We start from the raw sequence: 25558 nt of genomic DNA, 5'->3' as shown, positions 1-25558 counted from the left end.
AACTGCAGCAGCAACAAAAAAGCAAGTCAACCGTACAAACGGAAAAGTCAGAACTAGGAGTTTATCCTCCTGAAGATAACAAACTCTCTCTGACAGTCTGATGGAAACACACCTCATGAGTGTGTTTGAGCCTCACTGTGCCTCAGAAATCTCCCGTGAAGATGGCAGGTGTTGTTTTGACAAACTCCTCCTCAAACAGGCAAACACACACACACACACACACACACACACACACACACACACACACACACACACACGCTCGCACACTGTGTCACACACAAAGACAGACTGACATGCACAGTTGCATGGTAACACAGATGCAGTGAAACAATCATGCACACCTACTCTAGAAAGTGTTGACAACCACATTTCCACTTGCAGCTCCGACAACTTTTGCTTGAACGTTTGTCTCAGAAGAGGGAGGAAAACAAAACCTGTGAGGTGCTGACTGACAGGGGAGTTCTGATCTTTAAAAGCATAAAAAAAAAGGATAGAAGTTAACGCCACAGTTTTCCCATGATGCATCGGCCTCTAAAGTAGTCAACAAATTGTGTTTTTTGAAAGTTATTTTGGGGCTTTTTTTATACCTTTATTTTAGAGATTGGACCGTGGATAGTCAGAAACCGGGGAGAGCGAGTGGGGAATGACATGCGGGGAAGGAGCCACGGGTCGGATTTGAACCCGGGCCGTCCGCTTGGAGGACCACAGCCTCGGCAAATGGGGCACGCACACTAACTACTGCCCGCGGATTTGTTTTTTTTTAATGCACTGTGTGAATGAGGTACCCGACTCATAAAAATGTAGCAAATCTTCTTTTTGTAAAAGTAAGCAACAATGGAGCAGGCTCAAGCTAACTGAATCAGGATGACCCCGGTTCAGACCGGACTCTGTGCCGGCTTCGTTTCAGCATGAATGTGTACAAGTCAGAGCTTTGAGACTGCCAGCGAGAGCAGAGTCTCAGGCTCAGGGAGTCTAGTGATGTCACTTAGATACTTTAATCTGTTAACAGTGATACGTAAATAAACGATTGTAATTTATTTTGTAATATTTGAAGAATCTCAACATCAGCAGTATTAAATTTGTAAGCTGATTAGAGGTGGTGTTAGGAAGTTAATCAGGTCTTAATTCCCTTCGTAATATCTCATTTAAAATCGCTGGGGAAATTATTTTCTCATCCAAATAATAACATCTTTAGTTTCTTGCCAAGACTGATGATAGTCATTTTACTGACCCCACTTTAACACATCATTATGTAATCTCACGTCTTCTCATTTAGTCAGCGATTTCTTTTTACCCCGCCGAGTTCATCCCCGATTTCAACCTCCGATTACCATTTTTAACTATTTAACGACTATTTTTTAATTTAGGGCAGGGCAATAAACAATCAAATTATCATTTTGGACACCCCACGATCACGATCACAAATACAAGACAATTGATTTTAAACAGATTCATAACTTCAAAAAATAGGATTTTTTTTTTGGGGCTAATCAGTCACTCCCTGTGACTAAGGCGCTAAGGCTAGCTCTTTAACGCAGTAGAATGCCAAATAGACAAGCAGCCAGTCTCACAGATGACTGGAGTTAGATCCTGAAGTATGTACTCGTTCAAAAATAGACTTTGAATCATGAATCGTTTTTTTGAATCGAAAATTGATTCTCAATCGAGTCGTGACCCCGAGAATTGTAATCGAATCGAATCGTGAGACACGTAAAGATTCCCAGCCCTACCGCTCAGTACATTCAGCCACAAGCAACTGACCCCTAGAGTTCTTCTTTGTGTAAATAAATACTTGTTGTCTAGCAATTCAAATTCAATTAAAAGGTTTTTTTCATTTGAATGTATGTTTACCTTTAGAGAGTTACAGGACCCACGGGACTGGATAGCAGTACCAATAAGCTCAAATGTTGATTTTCAGGTTTTGAAAAATGCGACACCAAGAGTCCTTGTTAGAACCTGGTTAATGAGATGTTTGTGCAGATTAAGAAGTATTCATTCAGCGGAGCGTAGGATGCTCTGATGTCACCACACTGCTCGCGTTCAACCTGCTCCGTGTGTCTGCTTTCATGTCAACACACAATCTGCAGCGGCTACGCTCGGAGGAATATCATAGAGCTTATGTAACAGGCCAGGCAAAGACTCGACAGACAGACAGAGACTAGTGTGTGTGTGTTAATGTGTGTGTGTCTGAGTGACCTTTCAGTGTTGTTTGATTTAAAGAGAGGAATCTGGCACATAGAGAACATCTTAGCTAATGCTTCAGGTATGTCGACATGCCACTGCTCGTTTTCTCACCGAACACACACGCCTATCACTCTCGTGTTTGACAGTTCAGTGTGTGTGTTGTGTGTGTGTGTTGTGTGTGTGTGTGTATGTGTGAGTGTGTGACTGTGTCGTTTGTCTGACTCATGACAGGTTTATTGTAGCAGGGCAGCGGAGCCTTGTGCTTTCTCTTAAGGAGCCGTTTTTTTTTCTCTGCCGAAGGATTCAATTAATCTGAGAGGGGATGTGTCCGAGATGTTTTCTCTCTCACACACACACACACTAACACACACACACACACACACACACTGGGGAGGAGGCTGTGTCTTGAATACATATAAACACACACTCGCCACATTAATTTTAAGGTAAACAGACACACTAACCAAGCAGTGTGGAAGACAGGCTGGTAACCCTGCCCTGCCCTCTGCATGAATCATACAGATACTCCTGTGTGTGTGTGTGTGCGCAAGTCTGTGTGTGTGTGTGAGTGTGTGTGTGTGTGTCTGTGTGTGTGTGTGCCTGAAAGGGAAAACATTTGAAGGGCCACCACATTTATCTACCCAAGTATGAATGTGTTGTGGTCAGGATAAATCTCTTCCTCTCTCGCTCGCTCGCTCACTCTCTCTCTCTCTCTCTCTCTCTCTGCAGAGCGTCTCAGGGGGAAACCCCGGCTGTAACTGCACTAAGCACAATCACATGGTCCCATTCCCATACATAAGAACCCAATCCTCTCATCTGCACTGCACACACACAGAAACACACACACACACACCAACCTCAGCTCTTATCCGTAAGGAGAAAAAAACAAAACACCACTTTCCCCCCCCTTTGGGATTCTGCCCATTAAGTTCTTCTTTACCATTTGTCTCCGTCTATTGACTTCCTTTCTCTGGAATCACTACAGCATCTACATTCACCGCGGTGCCTCGCTCGTATCTTACTCTTACCTTTAGTGAACACAGGGCATGTTTGTGAGGTGCACACAAAAGCAGCAGAAAAAAAAAAAAAAGGGCTACGGGTACAGGCGTGTTACTCTTAAGTCTCACAGATTAGGGACGCCGCCCTGAACGACGTCCTCGCCTCATTAAGCCTCCGCTTGTCCCCGTTCTATACACTTTAAATAATAACGCTAAACAATGGCCGATTCATGTAACACAACAAAGAGGTTCCAACTACACCCATTTGGTGCTTTGCTTCCACGGTTACTTTCTAACAGTTTATGACGCAGTTTAAAAAAAAAGAGCTGCCGGTTCACAGGATGTGAAGTGTTTTATGATTTCACCGTAGCTGCAGTTAAGTTATTGAGTTTGTTTGGAAGAAGAAGAAGAACAAGAAGAAATGAGACGTGAGCTGGTTATAATCCAGGGGGGAAATATGTCAGGTGCTTTATAGAGGAAAGACCTGTCCACAAGGAGCGCTTAGCACAAGTTATGTTACATAGAAATCAGAATTTCAAAAGATGTATAATTGTTGCTCTTGCATCTTTTACTTTTTCTCCATCTTTAACTCCGCTCTCCGGCCACTTTCGGGTTTTTACAACATCCACATACTTACTTCTTTATTTTCCTTGTGTGGCAGGAACACAAAGAGTGATCCCATATAAAAAGATAAATCAAAAGACATTAGGTATCTCGAGCATGCTGATCTACACCCCGATCTGACCCTGGCATTAATAGGAGCTGAAAACAACGGCTCAGTTCACTGGGGGAAATGATTTAACCGAGTCAAATCAGCAGACTGGCCCTCGAAAAACAAAACCAGTGCGACAACCTCAGGCGTTGAAAAATAAAGTAATAATGACCTGATTGACAGGTGAGCGCGATGGAACGCGGCTTAAAACCCGCCTCAGCTCCAGCTCTTAGCCTGTTGTTGTTTGGGTAAGAGTTAATGTGAGGCAGGCTTTCCAGCATGGGGACGGCCATCAACGGCCCCCCCCCCCCCCGCAGTAACAGATGGATGGACACTCAGGCTTCAACCATTAATATTTACAGCCTACAAACACCGACACGCTGGTCATGAGTCGTTTGAGGGAATGAAGGAACATTAACTCAGTCATTTAAAGTTAGCATACAACAACATTGTTTTATGATGACGCAGCCTCGGGCCGAGCTGAACTGAAGGGTTTCTCTTTTAAATGTTTATCTGACCCTTTGGTCGACATTCCCTGGACTGCCGCCTACATTAGCTTAGGTTTGTTTGCTTTTTCGTTTACGGGTTGGGATTCTTTCAGTATTCATTGGTCCACAGGGTTATTTTTATCTAAGATGAATTCACTGGGAAAAAAAAAAAAGAGTTATTTTAATCCAAAAGCAAACAAACAGATGTAGAGATGTGTTAGCATCCTTCACTGTTCATGCTGCATACCGTCTGATGCTAATGTAATTACGAACATAAATGCAATTTGTTGAAAACACAGCTGCTGATCATTTGCTAGCTTTGGCTAAAAACAACACTCTCCGCCAGCGTTGCCATGTTTTTCCTTTGTAACTGCGAGAGAAGCGGTTCATATCGAGTAGCCTGTTGATGCTTTTCCAGAGACACAGCAGACAGATCTCCATCATACTTATTTCTGTTTTTTCAAATACTGACTGTCAAAATAGATCATAAAAGAAGATCGACAGCATGCAATGACATTTCTGCAAGGTTAATAGCTGATGTTTTTTTTTAAGGCTGTCACACTATTTGATACTCATTATCTACTGATTGGCACGTTCAGGCACCAGGATCCATATCAGGGGAGGAAATATGGTATCAGAAGATCTCCTAAAAGAATGATGTCAGATAATCTGCAGCCTTCAGCAGCAACAGTGAAGGCTATTCTCCTGCATCACCCCGAGGTGCAGCCACATTTCAGCGGGTCCTACCTCCGCTGTGCTCAGAGGCAGAAAGGGAAGGGAGGGGGGGAGAGGAACAGATGGCCTCAATCTGCATATGGAGGGCTCCGGCAGACCTCCAGTAGACAGAGGACCATTTTACAGCCATGTTATAAACAACCAGTAAGACCTTATCGTGTTTAGATTGAACCTTGTGTGTTGTTACGGAAAAGGACTGGAGAGGTTCAAAATATATATATATATATATATACACGTCTGTGCTGAGAGAGGGCACCCCCTTTATTTATTTTTTTCGAAAAAAACAAAAAGGTCAACAAACTATTTCCAACACAAAAAAAAGGGAGAAATGTTGACAGTCTGCTCCTTTAAGTGAGGTGGAAAAAGGAAACTTCAAAAAAAAAAAAACGAAAGTCGTAGATCCTCCCGGGGAGGTGAAGTTGTGTTGGCTGCTGAACTCTGCCGTCACGGAGGTCAGCCAACAACAACAGTTCATAAAAAATAAATAAATAAAACGCATGTAAACAAAGACAGCACCGGGGGCGACCTTGGCTGCTCCGCGGGGTCCTCGAGCGCCGGGTTCACGCTGTTTATTGCGAGTAAAATGGGACCATTATGAACATAAGCAATTACTGGGTAATTATCATGTAACAGGGCTGTGTGGTGTTATTACAGGCGGGGGGCAGGGGGGGGGTTGAGATCTCAGTTGAGTTTGGTTAACGTAATGTGTGGGGGGATTTGATATTAGGGGGGGGTGTCATAAAGCTAAATGACCTGCATCGTACGTTAGCTGGTGATGTGTGTGTGTGTGTGTTTCAGTGGGTGGAGGATGAGAGTCCTGCGTAGGGGAGATGATGAGAAGGTCAGTGTGTGTGGGATGAATAAAATGCATCCCGTTTTATAGAAGGAGTGTTTTAAGCTGACAATCCATGCTGGAATAGTGGTTGGGTCAATTCCACTTCAAGAGCACACACACACACAAAAAAAAAAATGCACACCCACATGCAGTTTCCACAGCCACGGGAGGGGACATTATCCCTGCGCTGTTGCTACACACTCCCGAGAGATGGTATTTGCACGGTTTAGAGTAAATCCAAACATCTAATCGCTCCTCCTGGAGAAAAAAAAAAACATTTCCACGTTACACCTCAGCCGCAAAAATCACATCAACTCGCTGCAATAAGCTGCGCCCTGGCCCGTCGCTTCGCCTGCGATTCACCCATCAATCATCCCCACGCCCACGCCCCCCCCCCCCCTGCTGTGAGCTGATTTCATCTCTGACAGCTTTTTCATGAGTGTGTGTGTGCACGTGTGTGTGTGTGTGTGTGTGTGTGTGGACTCTGCCCGTGTGTCAAATTAACGCTTCATCAGAGTCCCTGCCCTGGGAGCACTTGCATTGCTTTACCAGACCTTCTGGTATACCTCCCATGATCTAGATGACAAGTGCTGCATTGAACCCACGCTTCTGCAATAACACCAAGAGAGCAGAGCTACGGCGGAATTTGAACATCTTTAAAACAACTGGAAGTGAATCAGTACTTCTGCAAAGCTACACGACTTCCTCAGAGGGGAAGTAAGTCAGCGTTTGCTCGCGCTCTCCGGCAAAACCTCTCGTTCCCCTTTCGTCTCACCGCAAACCTGTGTGCAACCGTGCAACATCACCTTTGATACAATCACAATGTTATTTCAAGACTTCTGTTACTAATAGCAGGAGCGCACATCAACTGTGCAGGAAAAAGTGACAGTAAAAAAAAAAAAGGGAAGCTCAGCATCTCAGCAGTTAATAACATATACACGAGATGATCAACAGGAAAACACACACTCCTACGAGATTCATCCAAACACATGTTGGTTCACTTTACAGAGACTCTGCTTCTTTAATGGCCAAAAAAAAAAAAAAACGTGGAAACGATCCACCTCTCACACACCCTCTCATGTGATTCGAAGCAGCAGAGGGGATTGTCAAACCGACTCTGTGCAAATGCAGCAAATAGCAGCACCAGTCATTCACCAAGTGTGTCCAGGGGAGATGCTTTTTTTTTTTTTTTTATATACTCCAAACACTGAACCACAGCACACACAAACACTCCAGCAATCGGGGGTCAGAAGTGTTCTGTCATCCCTGCAGGGTCACAACTTTACCACCCTCCACCCTCCCTTGCACACATCTTCTTGCTCTCCCAGCAATGACGGTGAGATTGTCCACATGCCTTCCAATGCCATTGCACCCTGACCTGCATACTGCTGCAGCAACACACCCCCCCTCCCACCTCCTCCAAAAGCACCAGGCAGCGACAGTCAGCTCTGATCGAGCCTTTACACCCACCAGTGTTTGTGTGTCTATTTTCCCCTAAGCCGTTGCACATTTCCAAAGCTAAGTATCTTCACCTTGATCCCATAGCTTTACATCTGTAACTTGTCTTAACAGCCACACCTCCTTACGAGACCTACATCTGGGTTTATTTCCCCCCCACACAAACACCGAGGCGACATCCGAGAGATGACCGCACATGCTGACACAAACTGTGCGCATTTTGGCGCAGCGTTCTCTCAAGTTAATATTTGACCACTCCGGGGGTTGTATCGTTACATCATGCACGCAATACAAACAAACAGCATGCACTTACCGTGGTGTGGATGTAAGTTAATGGCCGTTGACAAGAATTTTCCGGAGTGGAGAGGCGGCGGATGACTCGCGCCCAAGTGGCCGGGCGAGGGAGGGATCCTCCCGGTCGCCGCTGCCGCTCCGAGTCGGTGAGACTCCATTGCGAGCCCGGCCAACAACGGAGGTGGTACGTGGACAGATCGGGGGGGTCCAAAATCTCTGCCATCCATTATACACGGAGGGGAAAGTTAGGAAAAGAAATAGTCCGCTCGGATAGGCCCCTTGTTCCGAAAAGAAAAAGAGCCAATTCTTGGCTATAATAATGTCTTTAGTTTCCTTGGCGTGTTGGGCTCCTTCTCAGCCATCCTGCTGACCTATAAAAAATACAACAAGAAAAACATCGCTTTGGTATACAATCAAAGGGCACACTGAGCAAACTGTTGGGGAAGTGCTTGTTTTCGGATTTCTCCTCTTTCCAGCGAAACAGGCGGTCCAAACGTGCAATGACGCAGTTTGGAAATGCACTTCAGAAACTGAACGTTGCACACATAAGCTTGTCGACAGATGGATACTATATCATGTTCTTACTGATGTACATCAAACTGCGTGACTAATGGGAGTTTTTTAACTTACATCCACAACACTGTTATCGAACATTTTTTTTTTTTTTAGCGGACAAGCAGCAGCAGCAGCACTCCTCCACCCCCCGCACACCGGGGCTCCTCTTCCCGGGGAAACACATGCAGGAGAGAGGGGGCGGCCAGCTGCTCTGCCCCGGCCATCAAAACACCCTCTTGGTCCCGCAATGGAAACGCAACACCGTCCAATTTGAATAACATTTTTTTTTCTACATTTTCCGATTGCACAGCTGTTTTTTTTTTTTTTTCCTTCAACCACAAACCAGCAATAGGCTTTTTTTCGGTCGAGTCGCCCTGTAAGCCAATACACCACCTCACTGAAGGCGACATCAAATATAAATTTCAAACGGGGTTAAAAATAAATAAGGTTGCAAAAGCCTGCATCATTCAGCAGCGGGGGTCAGCGGTGTTTTGTTCCCCCACGGAAGCGATTTAAGTCCAGGCTGCTACTACTGGACATGGGGGGGGAGCTGCCCAAGGACAGAAATCAAAACCTAAACATTTAACACTCTTTAAAAACTAAAAAAAAAATAAAAAACACAATTTGTCCGCACCCAATCGAAGGTTTGACATCCGGTACCACGCTTTAAATAAGTAGCATTAAAATACATTATAGTGTGTTATAGTAGGTTTAATCTGTAATAGCCTATCGTCTTGAACAATGCGCCTAAAGCTGTTAAAAGGTCGATTTTAATCATTGGTTTAAATACACCTTATTGTCAGAAAACGTTTTGCACACATCGATAACTTTGTGGTATTATTATTATTTTATTTTTTTAGTAGCCTAACTTTTAAGAAAATAACAACATTGTGACTTTCTCCGTACGGGCAGGATTAAAAATGATGTCATGTTTGAGTCTATTTTTTTTTTTTTTTCCTATCTACGCCCAAAATAGGAAGCATTAAAAACAATGTTTGTTCTTTGAATTATAGATAAAAACAAGGCGAAAGTCGAGATAACCTTCAAAAGCTGCAAGCACAAACACAAACACATGACTCGTGATATACAAGGCGGGCGGGACGCGAAGAAAGGCTGCTTCAGATATCACAATAAACCCATTTTCTCTTCAGATAAAACACTCCGGACACAAATGTTGCATTCAAGCCCCTCTGAATTAGACCTGGAGGGTTAGTTATAAAATCATCCTTCCTTCCTCCCACCCCCCACCCCCCTGGTGATCCATGCGGCACGGCAGCAGAGGAGCACGGCATTTCAGCCACGTTTCAAACTTTTCACGGTTCCATTAACGACACGCGAAAACTTTCTCAGCGGAAACGTCTGCAGAAAATGGACTTTTCACAGCGACAAGAGCCCCTTAAAAATCCAAAATAATGAGCGAAATAATCTCCGCGCCCTTTTCGCGATTATTTTTTATCCATATTTTTGTTGAAAACGCCAACAACTTCGCGAATCTTGAGCTAATAAAAGTAGACCAAAAAAAAAAAAAAAAAGCATGCCGATCGCTTACTTCAAAGTGGAAAAATCCTGAAGGAGCAAGCGAAAAATATGTTTCTCAAAATCCGTCCTGGCTGTTCGGAGGACTTGGGTAGTCCATAGCAGGCTAGTCCGAAGGTAAACTGAGGGATAACTGGGGGGGGGGGGAGAATCAGACCCTGACGCGTCCGTAAACTCTTCAGCAATGAAACGCAGCATTGTTTTGCAGGCCCCGCCCATCTCCCTCGCTACCACCAAACCCGAGCCCAACCCAGGATGGTTTGCACAGCTGCTCTCTGATTGGCTGGACCAGCTGTCAATCAAAGTCCCTCAGTATTGAAAAAAAAAAAAAAAAATACTGGCCCCGCGCCAGCACTACAAAACCAATTATGGAGCAAGGAGGTTGAGCCGTTTCAAGGTCCCCTCTCCCTTCAAGACTTGAGTGATCAAAACAACAGTGGGTTTCTGTTTTTTTTTTAGGAGGGACGATGTTGGTCGTGGTGGGGGCGAGTTTCAAGGCGACCCCCCCCCCTCCATTACCATTTTCATGCTTGTTATAATAGACGCTATATGATGGGGACATTTGTTTGGAAATACTGTGAGCTTACGTTTACAATTTCTCACGGGAAGCATTAGTTAAAACAGTCAGAATTTTTTTTTGTTTCACTCTTTTATTTTTATTTAAACAGAAATTAACTTTATTGCAGATTTAAACATAAAAAAAAGTCAGTTTCTTAAGAACGATCAGTTAATGTAATAATTCAATTTTTATCAGTTTCCCCATTGGCAAGCCACAGAAAAACTGATGTAAGCCAATCTTAACAGATAGCCTACTATTATGTTAAAGGACATAAAGCAATTAACATACTGAACATAGGAAGGAACAAATAAGTTCAGCCCTGAAGAGTTTGAGTAAGTAAGTGTGCAGAATGGAGAATATTGTTTAAGCATAGTGAACTTCCATTAAATAAAATGGATTAGCCTTAATATGTTTTAACTGGCTTCATCACTGAAGCTATTATATCTGCCAGAAAAACTATTTATATTTGTCGTGGGTCTTCATGACTGCTACAGTTTTGATTTTTTTCCTCAGAGGAATATAGCCCTTCTTTCTGTAGGCCGATGTAAATGACCCCAAGGACGATGAAGCTATACGCTGGATGTCTCCCAGTGTTCAGTCTGTCGGGAGTCTTAACAGGGACGGACACAGATTTGCATAAGAAGAGAAGGGAAAAGTGGCGCACTCATTTAGTGCTTTTTTAGCTGAATTTCAGAGAGGAGGGGGACGACCTTAGGTGTGTGAACCACCAGATAGTAGCCTATGTGAACTAGGACCCCTGATAGGCCCTCTCACATGACCCCCCTCGTGAACAGTATAGGCCTACTGTTTTACTCTCCCGGATTTTTTTACGATTTACATTTCCCTTTGAGTTAAACCGCTCATAGTTAGAAAAAAAAAATGTTGATTAAAAAAAAAAAAAAAATCTGAGGCGGTTTCAAGCTCCCCCATGTCACCCCCCCTCCTCCTTCGATGTCTCCAGCCCCTCCTTCTTCCAGCGAGTCGGTTTCAAGGACGCCCTCCAGTAGGGGACAGAAAGCCTTCAAAGCGGAGAATAAACCGCGGAAGGAGACGAAGGGAGGACGGTGTAGTTCCGTCGAAGCTGCGGACAAAAGCGCACACATTTGGCGGAAAAACTGACTCGCTGTGTGGTTTTCAGATGTTCCGCGAAGCCCTCCATTAAAGTCGGTGGGTTGTTTTTTTTTTTTTTTTTTTTATGTCGTTTTCGAACCTCAACCGTGCCACCGAGCCGAGCAGAGTGAAGAGGCCTCTCAGCGGCCGCCCTCACCCGGCTGACCTGTCTGACTAGACCCGGGGAGGGAATTACCAGGCGGAGATCACGGCGAGGTCCCGTCCGAGGGGACCAAGCGGCCCTTTGTTCTCCAAATCGCTCCGACTGGGAATTCAGACAATGCCTTTAGATTAGAGCTCTATTGTTGCTTTCTTTTCACCCCGCAGGCTGGAGGCAGGTTTCTTCTTCTCCTTGTTGTTTTTCTTGTCAAATGCCGCCGTGGTCGTGGGGGTTAAATCCACTTTGAGGTTTTGCTGCTGTACCTAGTGGTTGTCTTAGTAGGCATTTTATTGAATAGATAAGACATGGATACTTTATATGAAAAGGAAATAGTAGCCTTTTTAATTACACTGTTAGTTAAAACTGTATAGACTAAATTTGAACTTTATTACATTTTGATTTTTTGCTAAATTAACTAAATAAGCCTTCCCCCCCCACATAACCACATATTTAGACTCACATCTGATAATATAACAGATACTGTGTGTTTATTTCTAGGTTATCCATGTCATGCCTTACAGCAGGAGCAGATGGGACCATTTGGTAGATAGTGTGTGTTTTTTTTTATAGCCCATACACCAACTGGGCTGTTTGAGGATGGTCCAACTTGAAGCTCCAAGCTCGTCCTCTCTCTGGGACTGCAGTGGAAAAGTACAGAGATTTATAGCCTAAAGGCTGCTGAGTCAATATGAAACCACAGCCAATGTTTCATTACAGGAACATTGTTTTTTTTATTACTTGTTATCTCAGACTGGGTTTTGGCTCTTATCCTTGCCAGAACAACATGTCATCTCTGCTTTACCCTTAAATCCGCTCAGTGTTCCCGAATATCCTTGTCGGGTTTGTTGGTTTATTTCTGTCCTTATCTTTTCAAGGATCAGGTAAATGATTTGATTTGGCGGCCAGACTGTGAAATGTTTGCCCACGGGGGGATAGAGCACAGGGACAGAATTGATTAGTCCAGCTGGGGGAGTTCAGTCCTCTCTGCAGAAGAAACCCATAAATAAATAAATACAGAGAGATGTTTGCAGCACAAGCACCCAATCCGACTCTTCAACAATACCACAGTTTGCACATTGACATATGGGATGGTACCAATAAAGCCTGAATGTATGTCCATCTTCACAGTCAAACACATCCCCTACAATATTCCTTAATGTGTTAACAGTCCAGTTATGTGTGACCCCTCCCTATCTCTCCTCACACACACACACACACACACACAGCGCCCGCATGCCCACAGGGTTAAATCATTTATCATACATTGTCTCATGCTCAACATAACTACTGTATTGTTTTTATAATGCCTGCTTCAGTTACACACACCCACAACATGATTGTGTAAGTATGCTAATTGCAATGTCATGTTTCCTGACAGAGGGAAACAAACATACATACAGTGTAAAAAAAAAAGAAAAATGCAATAAACAAGTCTGACATCACCACAAACATCAACCCCCTTGAACACACACACACACATAGACACACATATTCATACACAGAGCCCTCATGGGGTAGCTGTCAATCATCACACAGTGCCTTGCAGGGTTTATACGCAGAACACAGCTTGAGGTGGGGGGAGGAAAAAGCACAAGCGTGAACGCCAATCCTGGCACTTAAACGACAGAATCCTACAGCATGAATGCACAGATTGTTGTTGATCATGATCAGCCCTGATATCCACACTTTTCATGACCTATACAGTCAGTTCATTCTATTCACAAGGTGGCCACTTTCCCCCGCATTAAGTGCAGCAGTAATGCCCTCCTGCAGCTCCACGTTGTGAGTTGAATAAATGTCTCACTAAATTAGCAACTGAAAGACAACGGTGGGTGGAAGTTTATAGAGACATTGTGCAATATTTCAAGTTAAGACAACATATTGGATAACTCCTAGCTCACATCACTATAGCTCATTAAGCTAATGAGTAAACAATGATGTTGTTTTGATACCTGATTGGCTACAGACAGGTAAGTTACATCAGCTAAAGACTACATTCAACCAATAATGTCATTACTGTTAACTAGCAAACGTGAATATTAGCTAGATGTGGCGAACCTCCGATCATGTTGTGTATCACTTTCAAACAGTCATTTTGACTACAGATGTGTTGAATACCAAGTCGGCTTTTGTGACTCGTTGACACGTTGGAATGAGATCATAAATAATGCTCGCTCACCGGCGAACAAAAGATAAGTTGGGACAGCAACCTCGTGCAATCAATCAATTCCTAGCTAATGTTCCTGTTTTAGTCAACGTTTGACGTAGGCTATGGGTGTGGCACGACTTCTGTTGTATTGTGTGACAGTAAGCTACCGGCAGCTAAGTAACAAAAGCCAACCAAGCGTTCTGCAAAGTCCTAACGTTACGTTAAACTTTACTTTAATTAGCTAGCACAGTTGCGTAGATGTGGCACCTTTCCTATTGTGTAATATTATCAAATTGGCTAGGACGTGGTTGTCAAGCAGTTGTCAAGTAGCTTCAGTTTATCAAATATGTTTGTGTGACTGGAGTTCGGCTGATGTCCCATCTGATTTGGAGAATACATTCACTTTTCAATTGCTGATCAAGCTAGACGTGATTCTAACCAGCAGAAGAACGTAAAAGTAGTTTTGTATTCTAGTTTGAGCATGACACCAGAGAAAAATGGTTCCCATGTCAATATGGCAATGGGTAGTGTTGGTTTTGTATTTCTGGTAATTTAAGAAAATTTGGTTGCGCAATGATTCATTTTGTTCCAAATGATTGAACATGGTCGTATATTCCCATTCATTACATGTATAATATTTCATCAGTATAGCGGGACTTATACACCCCACATGAATAACACAACAAGTAGAATACATAAATATATGATTCAACCCAAATTTCCAGCTAATCTAACCTGTTTCATAGCCTATAATCTGCTTCCACACATGCACAATACTCCTAGAAATGTCCAGAATGTTTCTGCATGCATGTGAGAACACAAACAGCCAACTTTTTCACTCCGGTTTTGTCAAGAATTTTCCCCGCCAGCACCCATAGGGAATTTTTCTGCTTGAAATCCAGTTGAGCCAACGTGAAAACACAGCAGGGGCTATTCAGGAAATTCACCCCACGAGATTGCGAGGGCATGAGGAAGTTCACATTCTGAATTCGGCGCTCAAATATAGACTGTATGACCTGTGATGGTGGCGTTTCTCCCTGCACGTAATGGAACTGCTTGTTTAAGAGCTACAATCGCATTTTTATAAAAGCATAAAAACGATCGTTGTTTTAACGTTGCTCTGTGTTGTTTTGTCTGCCTCTACTGCATCGTTCTTTTAGGCCATGCCTTGCCTCCTGAGCTCAGGCTGCCAGAAAAATCCCTGGCAGGGATCATATTTTATGATACAATGGTTAATTCTGACCAATTCCACTGGCCGTTTTTGCAGCAATCTGTCAATCAGGGGGGAAAAACACTTCACATCTGCTGTCAATCAGTCAAAGAAGATTATATTCACAGAAAGAGAGGAGTGTAGGGGGGGGGGGGGGGGTGCATCACCTCCAGTGAACATGTCACCCTAAGGAGAATGCAGATCACTCTGAGGCACACAGAAAAAGAGCTACTGTATAAATATGATCAATTATTCTCTGCTGGCCTCTTTCTGTCATCACTGCTAGCCTCACTTGCCTTTCACCCAGTTTTTGTGCTAGACAGATACAAGTAGCCCAGCGGCCCCACCTGTTGGAGGGAGATGAAAGCTGCAGGCAGGTTGAGGCAGTGACCTGGCTGATGGAGCCAATGAAAGCTGCACAGCTGCTGCAAATGGAGGAACACGGGAAGTCTCATTTTCTGACAAATTGTTCCTCCTCTGTCGGATTCCTTCACAAACACCTGCAGTGCTTACACCTGTGCTGGAACGTGCACACCAGCAACCTCGCCAAGCACTGAAAAATGGCTGCACTCACTCTCACACACACACGCCAAGTCTTCCTGCCAGTGAGTGTTTTGCTGGCGTGGCAATAAAAGGATATCAGAGCAAAGCAGTCTCAGCAGAATCATAGGCGGTGGGGGGCCTGAGATGGAATACATTTCTAGACACACTTGATCTTCAATGTGTGTGTGCATAGGGCAGACGTGGGCTTAATGCATTGCATGCATGCATATATGAATTAATATCAGTGCAAACGCACACTACCATATGCGTGCACACAGGCCCGTATGCCCCTTAAATCAGCCTTCCAGTCTCTTCCTCATATATCACCAGATGCAGCTCAGGATCCTGCAGGAACTGGGACAGTCTAATGAAAGGACACAGCAGGACTTTGGCTGCAGCTGGATACTCGTGACACACACACACACAGAAACAGGATATGGTGCATAGAACATGAGGGTGTGGCAGCTCCGTCCACAATCAATCTTATCCTCTTTCATCAGTGTTATATGCAAATGTTTCAATCCGTTTTTAGATGTGGACAGGATGTAAAAAAAAAAAAAAAAAGTGCCTGTGTCAGCAGGGGATCACATTCTAGGAAAGCTGATGGGAAAACACAGAGCGGCTCAGTCCCTTTAATGGCAGCCTTCATCGTCATCCACCTCATTGTTACTGCTGTAATGGACACACACTCACATAGTCACTCTCCTCCATTAAATAGATTCAAATTGTACGTCATTAACCAAAGATGAAAATCCCCCTACATTACACTGAGTAAGATTAAAGGCGTTGTTCCAGATTTAGCTCTTTGCATCATATTCAGCAGCAGTTCCAGATGGTTTTATGGCACACAGTTACATATCCCATTTGGAGAGGAATTGTCTTTTACACTGTAAGCATCTCAAACAGCTGTCAGGGTGGAGGGAATAACATTTATCCAGAAAATAACTCATGAACCTCTTGCTAAGTTTGCAGACATTGTCACCTCTTGTCCCTCGTGTGAACTGAATGCAGATACAATGTCTGTCTTGTTTTTTTTTTTAAATGTGACATATCCCCAAAACATATAGATAAATACAGGGTTTCACTTTGTTTTAAAGGTTTTGACTCAGTGAACATACATGTTTGATCTACTAACTCAATGAGAAAAGTATTTAATTCACACTGGAATCTCTTTCTCAATACCTTATTTCTTATATTTTCTAATATAAATAAAGTCTCTGTGTGATCTTTGCTAATATGTCATATTGTTAAACAATAGGAAGACTCTGCTAGAACATTACAGAACCATTCCCCCTGAAACCCCTCACTCATCATGGTTTTTTTTTGTTCTTCAGTGAACCCCCGCCTCACTTTGTTCCCCTTCCTCTGTTTTCTTTTTGCATTCCACATTTCTCTGAGAAAGTACTACTTACTAATATACTTGCGTTATGTTGTTTTGTCGCTGTAACCTTATTGAGTCCAAATTTAAATTGACCTTTACTGCCACCTTCTGTCTGAACTGTGTAACTGCTGTAAACGCACTAGCAGCTGTTGATTTCAGTATTTCAGCAGAGATTTGACAAAAAGTAAGAAATGAAAAATAATGCCATTTGGTCATTTTCGTGTGCTGGAAAAAAAATCAAAACTTGAAAAACATTGTTGTGAAGTCTCTGACAATGGGGTATCTTGCCACCTCAGCAGAAATAATTTCTTATTTGCAACGTAAAGATATTTACCTCTTAAGCATGTTACATATTATATATATGTATGTATACATTATACATACTTCTGTTCATTTCTCGCTGATAAACAGCACTGTGACCTCATAACCCCAGAGGAGAGCGTGATCTGAAATGACATCATAATGAGCGGCTGGAGAGGCTTTTTGGGACAATAAGAGGCTGATCTAAGCTCTGATCTACATCATGCGTGACTGAATGACCTCATTGGGGTCAGTCCCCTGAGTCCCCGCTGACCTTTGACATGAGATCATAATTTTACATCTGCTCAGCTGTGCAAGAGAAATACAACAGCAAACAGGTCTAAATGAAACCTGAGGCAGAACACAGACGAGTGTGAAGACTCTGCTTTGCTGCTGTCAAAACGTTTACTTCTGCAATCTTTTACCATCAATCTGGTAAAAATTAATTACCATTCTCAGAGGAAAGACCAGTCATGAACTTCACCGGTTATCTTTTTAACACATAGATGATTAAAAAAGGAGAGGGAGTGCGGTTATACTGAGTATCAGAACAGCTGTGAATCAATAGGCAAAAACAAAATCCTCTCCCCTTGCTACTGTGTGTCGTATGTTGAGCAGATCAGCTACTTTGGATTGTACACGGTCCTTTTTTCTGTAAGTTATCATTTATTGTGTTATCGGTGAAATAAGAGTTGGTTGACTGTTGCTTTCCTGGTAAGAGTAATTCAGAAGTACCAGTTTGATCAACCTGGACAACACCCATTGACTTTATTACTAATTAGCTGTATTAAGAGTATTCAGGAATGAAAGGAATTCTGAAATGGTAACAAGGTCCAAAAGGCAAATATCATCACGGGTCCTGACAACAGGGCTAATGCTGACTGCACTCACACCTGACTATACATGATTTACACCTGACTGACGGGAATGTCATTGTCAGATTACACTAAATGCATTGTACCAGAGTTAACTTTGAGCTCATTAACATCTGCAGGTCACAATTAAAACATCACAAAAAACTATAACAAACATAACACAGTATCCCAGAGCATTACATCATAGACACAAAATACACACACACACGCCCGCACTCAATCATCCAGAATATATTATTCAAGTGAAACGCAGTGATATAAGATCAGTGGTTACAGAACTGAATGTCTGTCAGCAGATTTTTTTCAGTTGGTTTTTAAAAACTGCTGATAGAATTACAGTTCTTCATATTGTCTGGCAAAGCGTTTTACTAACAAATAATGTGTTTTTTAATACTCAGTGATGTTGCATCAAATGCTAAAGAATACGTTGCTGAGAGAATAGAACATGTTGCGGTCAGTATGTGTGATCAGATTTATGATTTAAACAGAACACAGGTTTTATATTAGGAATTCATTTCTGTCAAGCTGAAAGCATTTTCTCCCTAATTTCATTCAGGTTTTAAAAAGCTGCTTGTAGGGGAACAAACAAGTTTTACTTCCATATTTCAAAGTAAATACTTATAAATTAGTGTTAAACAGTTGATGTTTGGGGCTTTTTTCCAAGTTGACCTCACACAGGTCACTAACTGGGTTAAATTTAAGCTACATCTCATTTATATTATTTCCTTTTCCAACAGGATGAATCCAGAATTGCTTCACTGCATTAAGACCTGAATGAGAAGGTGAGGCAGTAAGAGCAGCGGATGCAGCAGTCTGCAGTCTGAAATATGAGATAAACATGATATACTTGTTCTGTCTGGAACACTTTCTATGCATGTAATGTAACAAAGATTTGATTAACTATCCCTTACATAATCCTATGATGACACATCTGAGATGATTATCACAGACCACTTGGCACTAATTGATATTTATCTTTAAGTGGACTGCATGTTTTTCATGGTGAGGATAGGAAGTTAAACTCCAGATTCATAATGGTGTTTGAATATAAAATAGTAAATCTCATTTAGTTCTCCTTAGCATAAAAATGTAAGGTTAGATATTAATATTCAAAGTGAAGTTGATTGTTAGTCTCTAATATTTAGGTTAGAGGCTTAAATGTCAAGACTGAAAAACTGGTTCTCATGTGATGCCCCATGTGCTGAGTGTTAAATCATCTTTTGTACATGACTTTAAGACAAAATAAGATCATCATCTATTCGAGAGTAGTGCTAGCAGCTCAAGTAATTTGTACCCATTTAAAGCAGAAGTAATGGAATCTGAAAATTTTAAATTAACCTGATCTTTTCATTTTTAGGTTATAATAAATATTCTCACTCTCAACACTTGTATTCACATTCATAGATACTGTAGAAAGGACAAGAGTCAAACATCATGTCGGAACACATGTGCACTTTATTGGGATTGTTTAGTCAGTGTACAGGTTGGCCCCACCGGTCTGGCACCCCATGTTACCCTATCACTTCGAGACCCCTTGCCCCACCACCCCGGGGATGAAACCTCCAACAGGGGGAAGAAGAGGTCACGATTGGGTTTTGCATAACAAAAACAAAAAAAATTAACAGGACCAAGATATTTTTAAGGCTGAAAGTACAAAAAACCCAGACATAATTTACATACAAGCGATACTACAACCATGTTTAAGTATGCGCCAACCACTGGGCAGCCTTCACAGAGGCGAATACGTGTCTGAACAATGCAGTTAACATTTGGAATCATGTGTCTGAACAATGCAGTTAACAAACATTTGGAATGACTCAAAGAAAAACAAAATGTACATTTTGTAAGTCCCCAGATGCAACTGCAGAACCCTGGGGTGCTTTTTTTTTTTAACCTAGCCAAAACATTACTGTTTCCTTCATTGTTCCAGTTTTTTAAAATCCTGAGTCAAGCGCCAAAAATAACTGAAGCCATGCCAATGAGTTGGTCATCTAGGCTCTGCGCCTGAGTGTGTATGAGAAATGTGTGGTGTGTGGTTGTTTTGCACAGAGCTGAAGTTGTTGGGCGTTTGGTCGGGGAGGGGGAGAAGGAACAGTCTGTTTAGAAGCATTTACGGTGGACGATGGAGGGGCCGGACTCATCGTACTCCTGCTTGCTGATCCACATCTGCTGGAAGGTGGACAGAGAGGCCAGGATGGAGCCTCCGATCCAGACAGAGTATTTACGCTCTGGTGGGGCAATGATCTGTGGGAAGACAAGAGAAATGCATGAGGACACAGAAGCAATACGATCATATACACTTTTATGCAGCAACCAAACACTGTTCTGGGTTTGTAGCAACTCCACTCACCTTGATCTTCATGGTGGATGGGGCCAGGGCTGTGATCTCCTTCTGCATGCGGTCAGCGATGCCGGGGTACATGGTGGTACCTCCAGACAGCACGGTGTTGGCGTACAGATCCTTACGGATGTCGACGTCGCACTTCATGATGCTGTTGTAGGTGGTCTCGTGGATTCCACAGGACTCCATACCTGTGAGCAAAATTAAGACACTGGTCAGAAATTTGAAGACTGGGATACCCTTAGAAAGTAAAGTATGGTTCAGCATATACTGTGGATTCAGCATGGAAACCTACCGAGGAAGGAAGGCTGGAAGAGGGCCTCTGGGCAACGGAACCTCTCATTGCCGATGGTGATGACCTGTCCGTCAGGCAGCTCGTAGCTCTTCTCCAGGGAGGAAGAGGAGGCAGCAGTGCCCATCTCCTGCTCGAAGTCCAGGGCAACATAGCACAGCTTCTCCTTGATGTCACGCACGATTTCCCTCTCGGCTGTGGTGGTGAAAGAGTAGCCACGCTCTGTCAGGATCTTCATGAGGTAGTCTGTGAGGTCGCGACCGGCCAAGTCCAGACGCAGGATGGCGTGGGGCAGGGCATAACCCTCGTAGATGGGCACTGTGTGGGTCACACCATCACCAGAGTCCATCACGATACCAGTGGTACGACCAGAGGCATACAGGGACAGCACAGCCTGGATGGCAACGTACATGGCGGGGGTGTTGAAGGTCTCGAACATGATCTGTAGAAACACAAGATAGTCCCTTTAGTATTTATTTTGATCATAGAATGTCTGCAGCTTGTGTGCACACCGCACTCACAACATGCATAAGAGTGAAGATTACATTGAAGTTAGTTGGAAAAAAAAGTGCAGAAAGTCAACATCCCGTCACACTTGTGCATGTCAGATGTCTATTAATAACTCAGCTAATCAGACAAGTGCAGATCAAGGCACACAGTAGAGAGACCTGTTTATGATAGATCATCTTATAGGAGAGAGGCCCTGGGGGAGAGGTAGAGGAAGGAGCAGGTGAAATTGAATGAAGGAGGAAACTTGGAAGGAAATGAGGTAACTAGTTTATGACAGTAAATACCTAAATGTACTGTGATTTATACAACGGTACAAGTTCATACCTGGGTCATCTTCTCCCTGTTGGCTTTGGGGTTCAGGGGGGCCTCTGTGAGCAGGACAGGGTGCTCCTCAGGGGCAACTCTCAGCTCATTGTAGAAGGTGTGATGCCAGATCTTCTCCATGTCATCCCAGTTGGTCACAATACCGTGCTCGATGGGGTACTTCAGGGTCAGGATACCTCTCTTGCTCTGGGCTTCATCACCAACGTAGCTGTCCTTCTGGCCCATACCGACCATCACTCCCTGAACAAGAGATCACAGCATGTTTAATGAACTGAATCCTGCGCCGAAACTTTAAGATTTGCTTTCAGGAACACATGTCACCTACAAGTAATTAAGTAAATAAAAACTTCTATATTTCTTTATGGCTTTCCTTTTTTTTTTTACCTGATGATAAGATAGATAAGCCAAAACTGACTATTTTTAATTAATTCAAGACTTTAAAAAAATAAATTGCTTGAATGTTATTATATAAATTAGCATTATTGGTAAGACTTAATTCTGAAGTAGATCATTAACCCACCTGATGTCTGGGGCGACCGACGATGGAGGGGAAGACAGCACGTGGGGCGTCATCTCCGGCGAATCCGGCTTTGCACATACCGGATCCGTTGTCAACAACCAGTGCGGCGATTTCATCTTCCATGGCTGAACTGTTAAAGAGGAAAAGATGGAAGAAGAAAAAAAAACTGTTACTGCCGAGCTCTACATCCGCGTAATACTTTTAGCTCTCACTTCCTGTCAACCAATTTAAGCAGCAGTTCACAAGCTCGCCGCTGGGTGGAGCCCGTGCCCCCTAAATTCCGACCAAGCCAGACAAAAGGAAGTGGCGCTGCATTCTGTTATTACCATATAAGGACATGGTTCGGATTGGAGCAGCTTTGAGTCTACCGGCGCCATGGCGGGCGGCCAGAGCGACACAGCACAAGAAAAAAAAGGAACATTCGGCATTATGTGACCACTCCCTTTCTGCTCACTACAATTCACTTCCTCTACTGCCTCCCCCCCCCTCCCTCCCCATTATTTCACAATCATACTGGGGTTTTTTAATGCATCCCATCAGAAATACTCCCTTCAATATCACTGCGTCATTATCAGCCATGGACAAGTTTCATTCATTGTCGCTTTGCACATGAAGACTACATTCATTGTGCAACATTTTTGAGAACATTAACATGTTAAGACATTAGCTGCAGAAAAAAAAAATTAAGTTGCATAATAATTTTTCTGTTGACTCATGAATGGGCCAGACGTCCTTTTACTGCTTGCTCAATTTCCTGAAGGCCACGCCTTTTCTAAGAGGAGATGATTAGTCACTCGTAATTCCCCCCCCTCCCCCCCCCCTCTCTCATTGCCTCATGTGCAAAAATGGAAAAAGACACGGAAGTAATCACTGGACAGGTGTATTAAATTAAAATTAAACCCTTATGCAAGAAAAATGTAGGCCTGGTTTATCGTTACAGCTCCCCACTAAAGCTAATTATAAAGAAGGTAATTTGCGCATGTTAAAGTTAAAACCACAGAATCAAATGAGAAAAATTAAAAAAATTGCAACTGTTGCAAGTCTTAAAGGCGGTGTTAGCTTCAGTGTGGCTAAGCTACTATGAAAAAGTAGGTCACACCCCGCCGCATCGGGCGCACAAAGGGAGCAGCCGGTATCCAGACGACCTCAACTTAAAAAAAAAAACCTGCCTTCCATCTACCCTGTTAACGAAGGCGTGTGACGGCAACATAACACACAATTGCAATATTTTTTTTTTACTGCAAAACGTGAAAAGCAGGTTTGAGTAAGGATGTGATATTAATCATAAGCCGACAACGGCTGAAGCAAAAAAAAAAAAAAAAAAAAAAAGCACCTGTCAGACGGAAGTTTAGCGGCCATGTCTTGCTGTAACATTACACTTCGCAAAACAACAAATGCTGGTTTTATAATCACAGCTTCTCTTGTTATTCATTAAGACAATTGGCAGGACAAAGACCCTCGTGGTCCGCGACATATTTCACATTCAAAAATGACATTTCCCCCGATGATTGCAATCACACACACACACAAATCAAATGATTGTTTACTTAATAAACAGGAAAATCAAAATAAGAAGTTCGAATGTCTTGTCTTACCTTTGGGTGGGGGGGCTTTTCGCTTTAAGGGAACCGGTTTCAGGCAAATGATATCCCGCAGGAGCTGCGTTATGACGGCGCTCAGAGTGAATCCGTTAGCTGTGGGCGCATGTCTTTTATACTGCGTCAGTTGCCCGGCTCTAGCCATAAAAGGTAAACTTTCGGAATTGTGCGCTCTGATTGGTCCAGCGTCATGCACTGGGGCACGTCGCGTGCACACTGTGCTGCACTGGGCTCTCGCGATTTGAGCGAGAGAGAGAGAGAGAGGGAGAGAGAGGGAGGCGATAATAGCAAAGGATTGGAGAAAAGAAAAGGGACGGGATTGATGTTGTGAGGCCTAATAAACCCAATCTCTTGATATTCTATGTTATATTCAGGCTGGGTGATGTTTAAAACCGCCATACGTGTGAAAATGTCTTCCCTACACCTGCTCCATGTAGTTAAACACATGATAATTAACAGCTAAAAAAAATACAGGACTCCTCCTTGTGAAGGCTGCAAAGGCCCAAGACTTAAAGGTATTCCTCCTTACTTCTCTAGAGATGAATCTAACGCTATTTGATATTTCATTACAACAGAGGGTGGAGGTGATGTTGCTGTTGCTGTTGGAAAACCAGTTTGTAGGCTCAGTGGGGACTACAGCCACTGCATCACCCGGACAGACTGACAACACACATAATACACACAAGGGTGGCTGAGCTGCCCTGTCATAAGCTTTGGGAATGACCACTAAAGGCCGTATCTTCCATATACTGTTTGCTGACTATGTTCATTTATTGAACAAGGACTCGTGCTTTGTGACTCCTGGATGTGCTCTCGCTGTCGCTGCCTGAGATGCAAGAGCCTGAAGGTGTGTCATTTCAGGAGAGGACAGGATTTGTTAGCATAATCAGATTTTTGATGCTATTTGCGATTGTAACAGCTCTAGATAGTAAAAGACAATTAAATAGTTTCACAAGGACAGCATATTTGATTTTAAGCCAAAAGAAGATAAAACAAGGCAAAATATTAGCCTATGGGTGTCATACACTTCCATTTTTAAGGCCATATCCACTGGCTTGCAGGCTAGTTTAATATCCACTCATTTACCCCCTAAGGTTGAATTTGACTGACTTATTGACAAATGTGAAGATACACATGTGAAATAACTCCCTATTGTCTTCCTCCACTCTTTATCTTCTGTCCTCCATGTCCTGCGTAATGTCTAACATCTGGCCCCACACTTTATTTCATACTATGTGCTTCTAAACCTTACATGTTAGAAGAGTGGCTGAGAGATTTAAATGGCATTTTAAACTTTGGCTGCAGTGACATGCAGAAGCCTCTCTTCCTCCTTTAACGCTTCCTCTTCCTTTCTCTCTCTCTCGTTCTCAGTAGCACCTACTTCTAAGGGTTTTTTCTTCTCTTCCTTGTCTTCATTCATGCAAGTTGGCTTTAAATGGACATATATGGTTTATCACGCTATTGATGCAACACAGTGACGGTGCTTCACTTGTTTTGTTGTGTGGAAAGATGACTATGGTAGTTGAAGCCTGCTGATTCTGAATTCAGCACATTTTAGCTCAAATTGGTTTAACACACAGTTTAAGTCTTGCCTTGCTCAAAAATGATTCAGTTTTGAATCACTGTTAGTGAGTGTCAGTGTTGAGTCACTGCTAAAGAAAGGAAGGAAGAGTGTTTAAGTTGATCAAAGGTCAGCTGGGCTGCACTTTGCTTTACACTTTACAGGCCTTAAACCTCTTGGTTAAGTGTCAAACCTTGTCTGATGTAAGCCTGATTGTCCAATTTGTCTGTTCAAGTTGCATATTTTTGGTTAGAGGATAAAAAAAAAGGTTCAGGTGAGCCCTGTTAACAGAGATTTGGACAGCTGAGAGGATTTTTTCACCCCGATGAC

The 25558-nt window shown here is 43.0% G+C and overlaps 3 protein-coding genes across 6 annotated transcripts in view; 1 reads left to right on the top strand and 2 right to left on the bottom strand.

Moving 5' to 3' along the window:
- The window catches only part of tnrc18 (trinucleotide repeat containing 18), a 49437-nt gene extending 39477 nt beyond the window's left edge, over nucleotides 1–9960 (bottom strand). For all 4 annotated transcript variants that reach the window (XM_061026922.1, XM_061026925.1, XM_061026924.1 and 1 more), the window contains exons 1-2: nucleotides 9809–9960; nucleotides 7724–8075 (exon numbers count right to left, since the gene is read on the bottom strand). In XM_061026922.1, coding sequence (XP_060882905.1) covers nucleotides 7724–7931 — 208 coding nt within the window. In that variant the 5' untranslated portion in view covers nucleotides 7932–8075; nucleotides 9809–9960. The remainder of the gene's footprint in view (nucleotides 1–7723; nucleotides 8076–9808) is intronic.
- Nucleotides 1–25558, top strand: part of b9d1 (B9 protein domain 1) — a 310365-nt gene that overhangs the window by 204297 nt on the left and 80510 nt on the right. The gene's annotated exons all lie outside the window — the stretch shown is intronic.
- Nucleotides 19515–23813, bottom strand: actb2 (actin, beta 2). Its single transcript, XM_061027194.1, has 6 exons — nucleotides 23665–23813; nucleotides 22070–22199; nucleotides 21550–21789; nucleotides 20719–21157; nucleotides 20433–20614; nucleotides 19515–20326 (listed from the first exon to the last, which is right to left on the bottom strand). Exons 2-6 carry the CDS (start codon nucleotides 22190–22192, stop codon nucleotides 20183–20185), a joined length of 1128 nt encoding a protein of 375 aa, XP_060883177.1. The 5' UTR covers nucleotides 22193–22199; nucleotides 23665–23813; the 3' UTR covers nucleotides 19515–20182.

Source organism: Labrus mixtus, chromosome 20, assembly GCF_963584025.1.
Source record: "Labrus mixtus chromosome 20, fLabMix1.1, whole genome shotgun sequence".
In the NCBI taxonomy this organism is placed as follows: domain Eukaryota; kingdom Metazoa; phylum Chordata; class Actinopteri; order Labriformes; family Labridae; genus Labrus; species Labrus mixtus.
The sequence above is the reverse complement of the archived record's forward strand: the minus strand, read 5'-3'. Positions and strand labels throughout refer to the sequence as shown.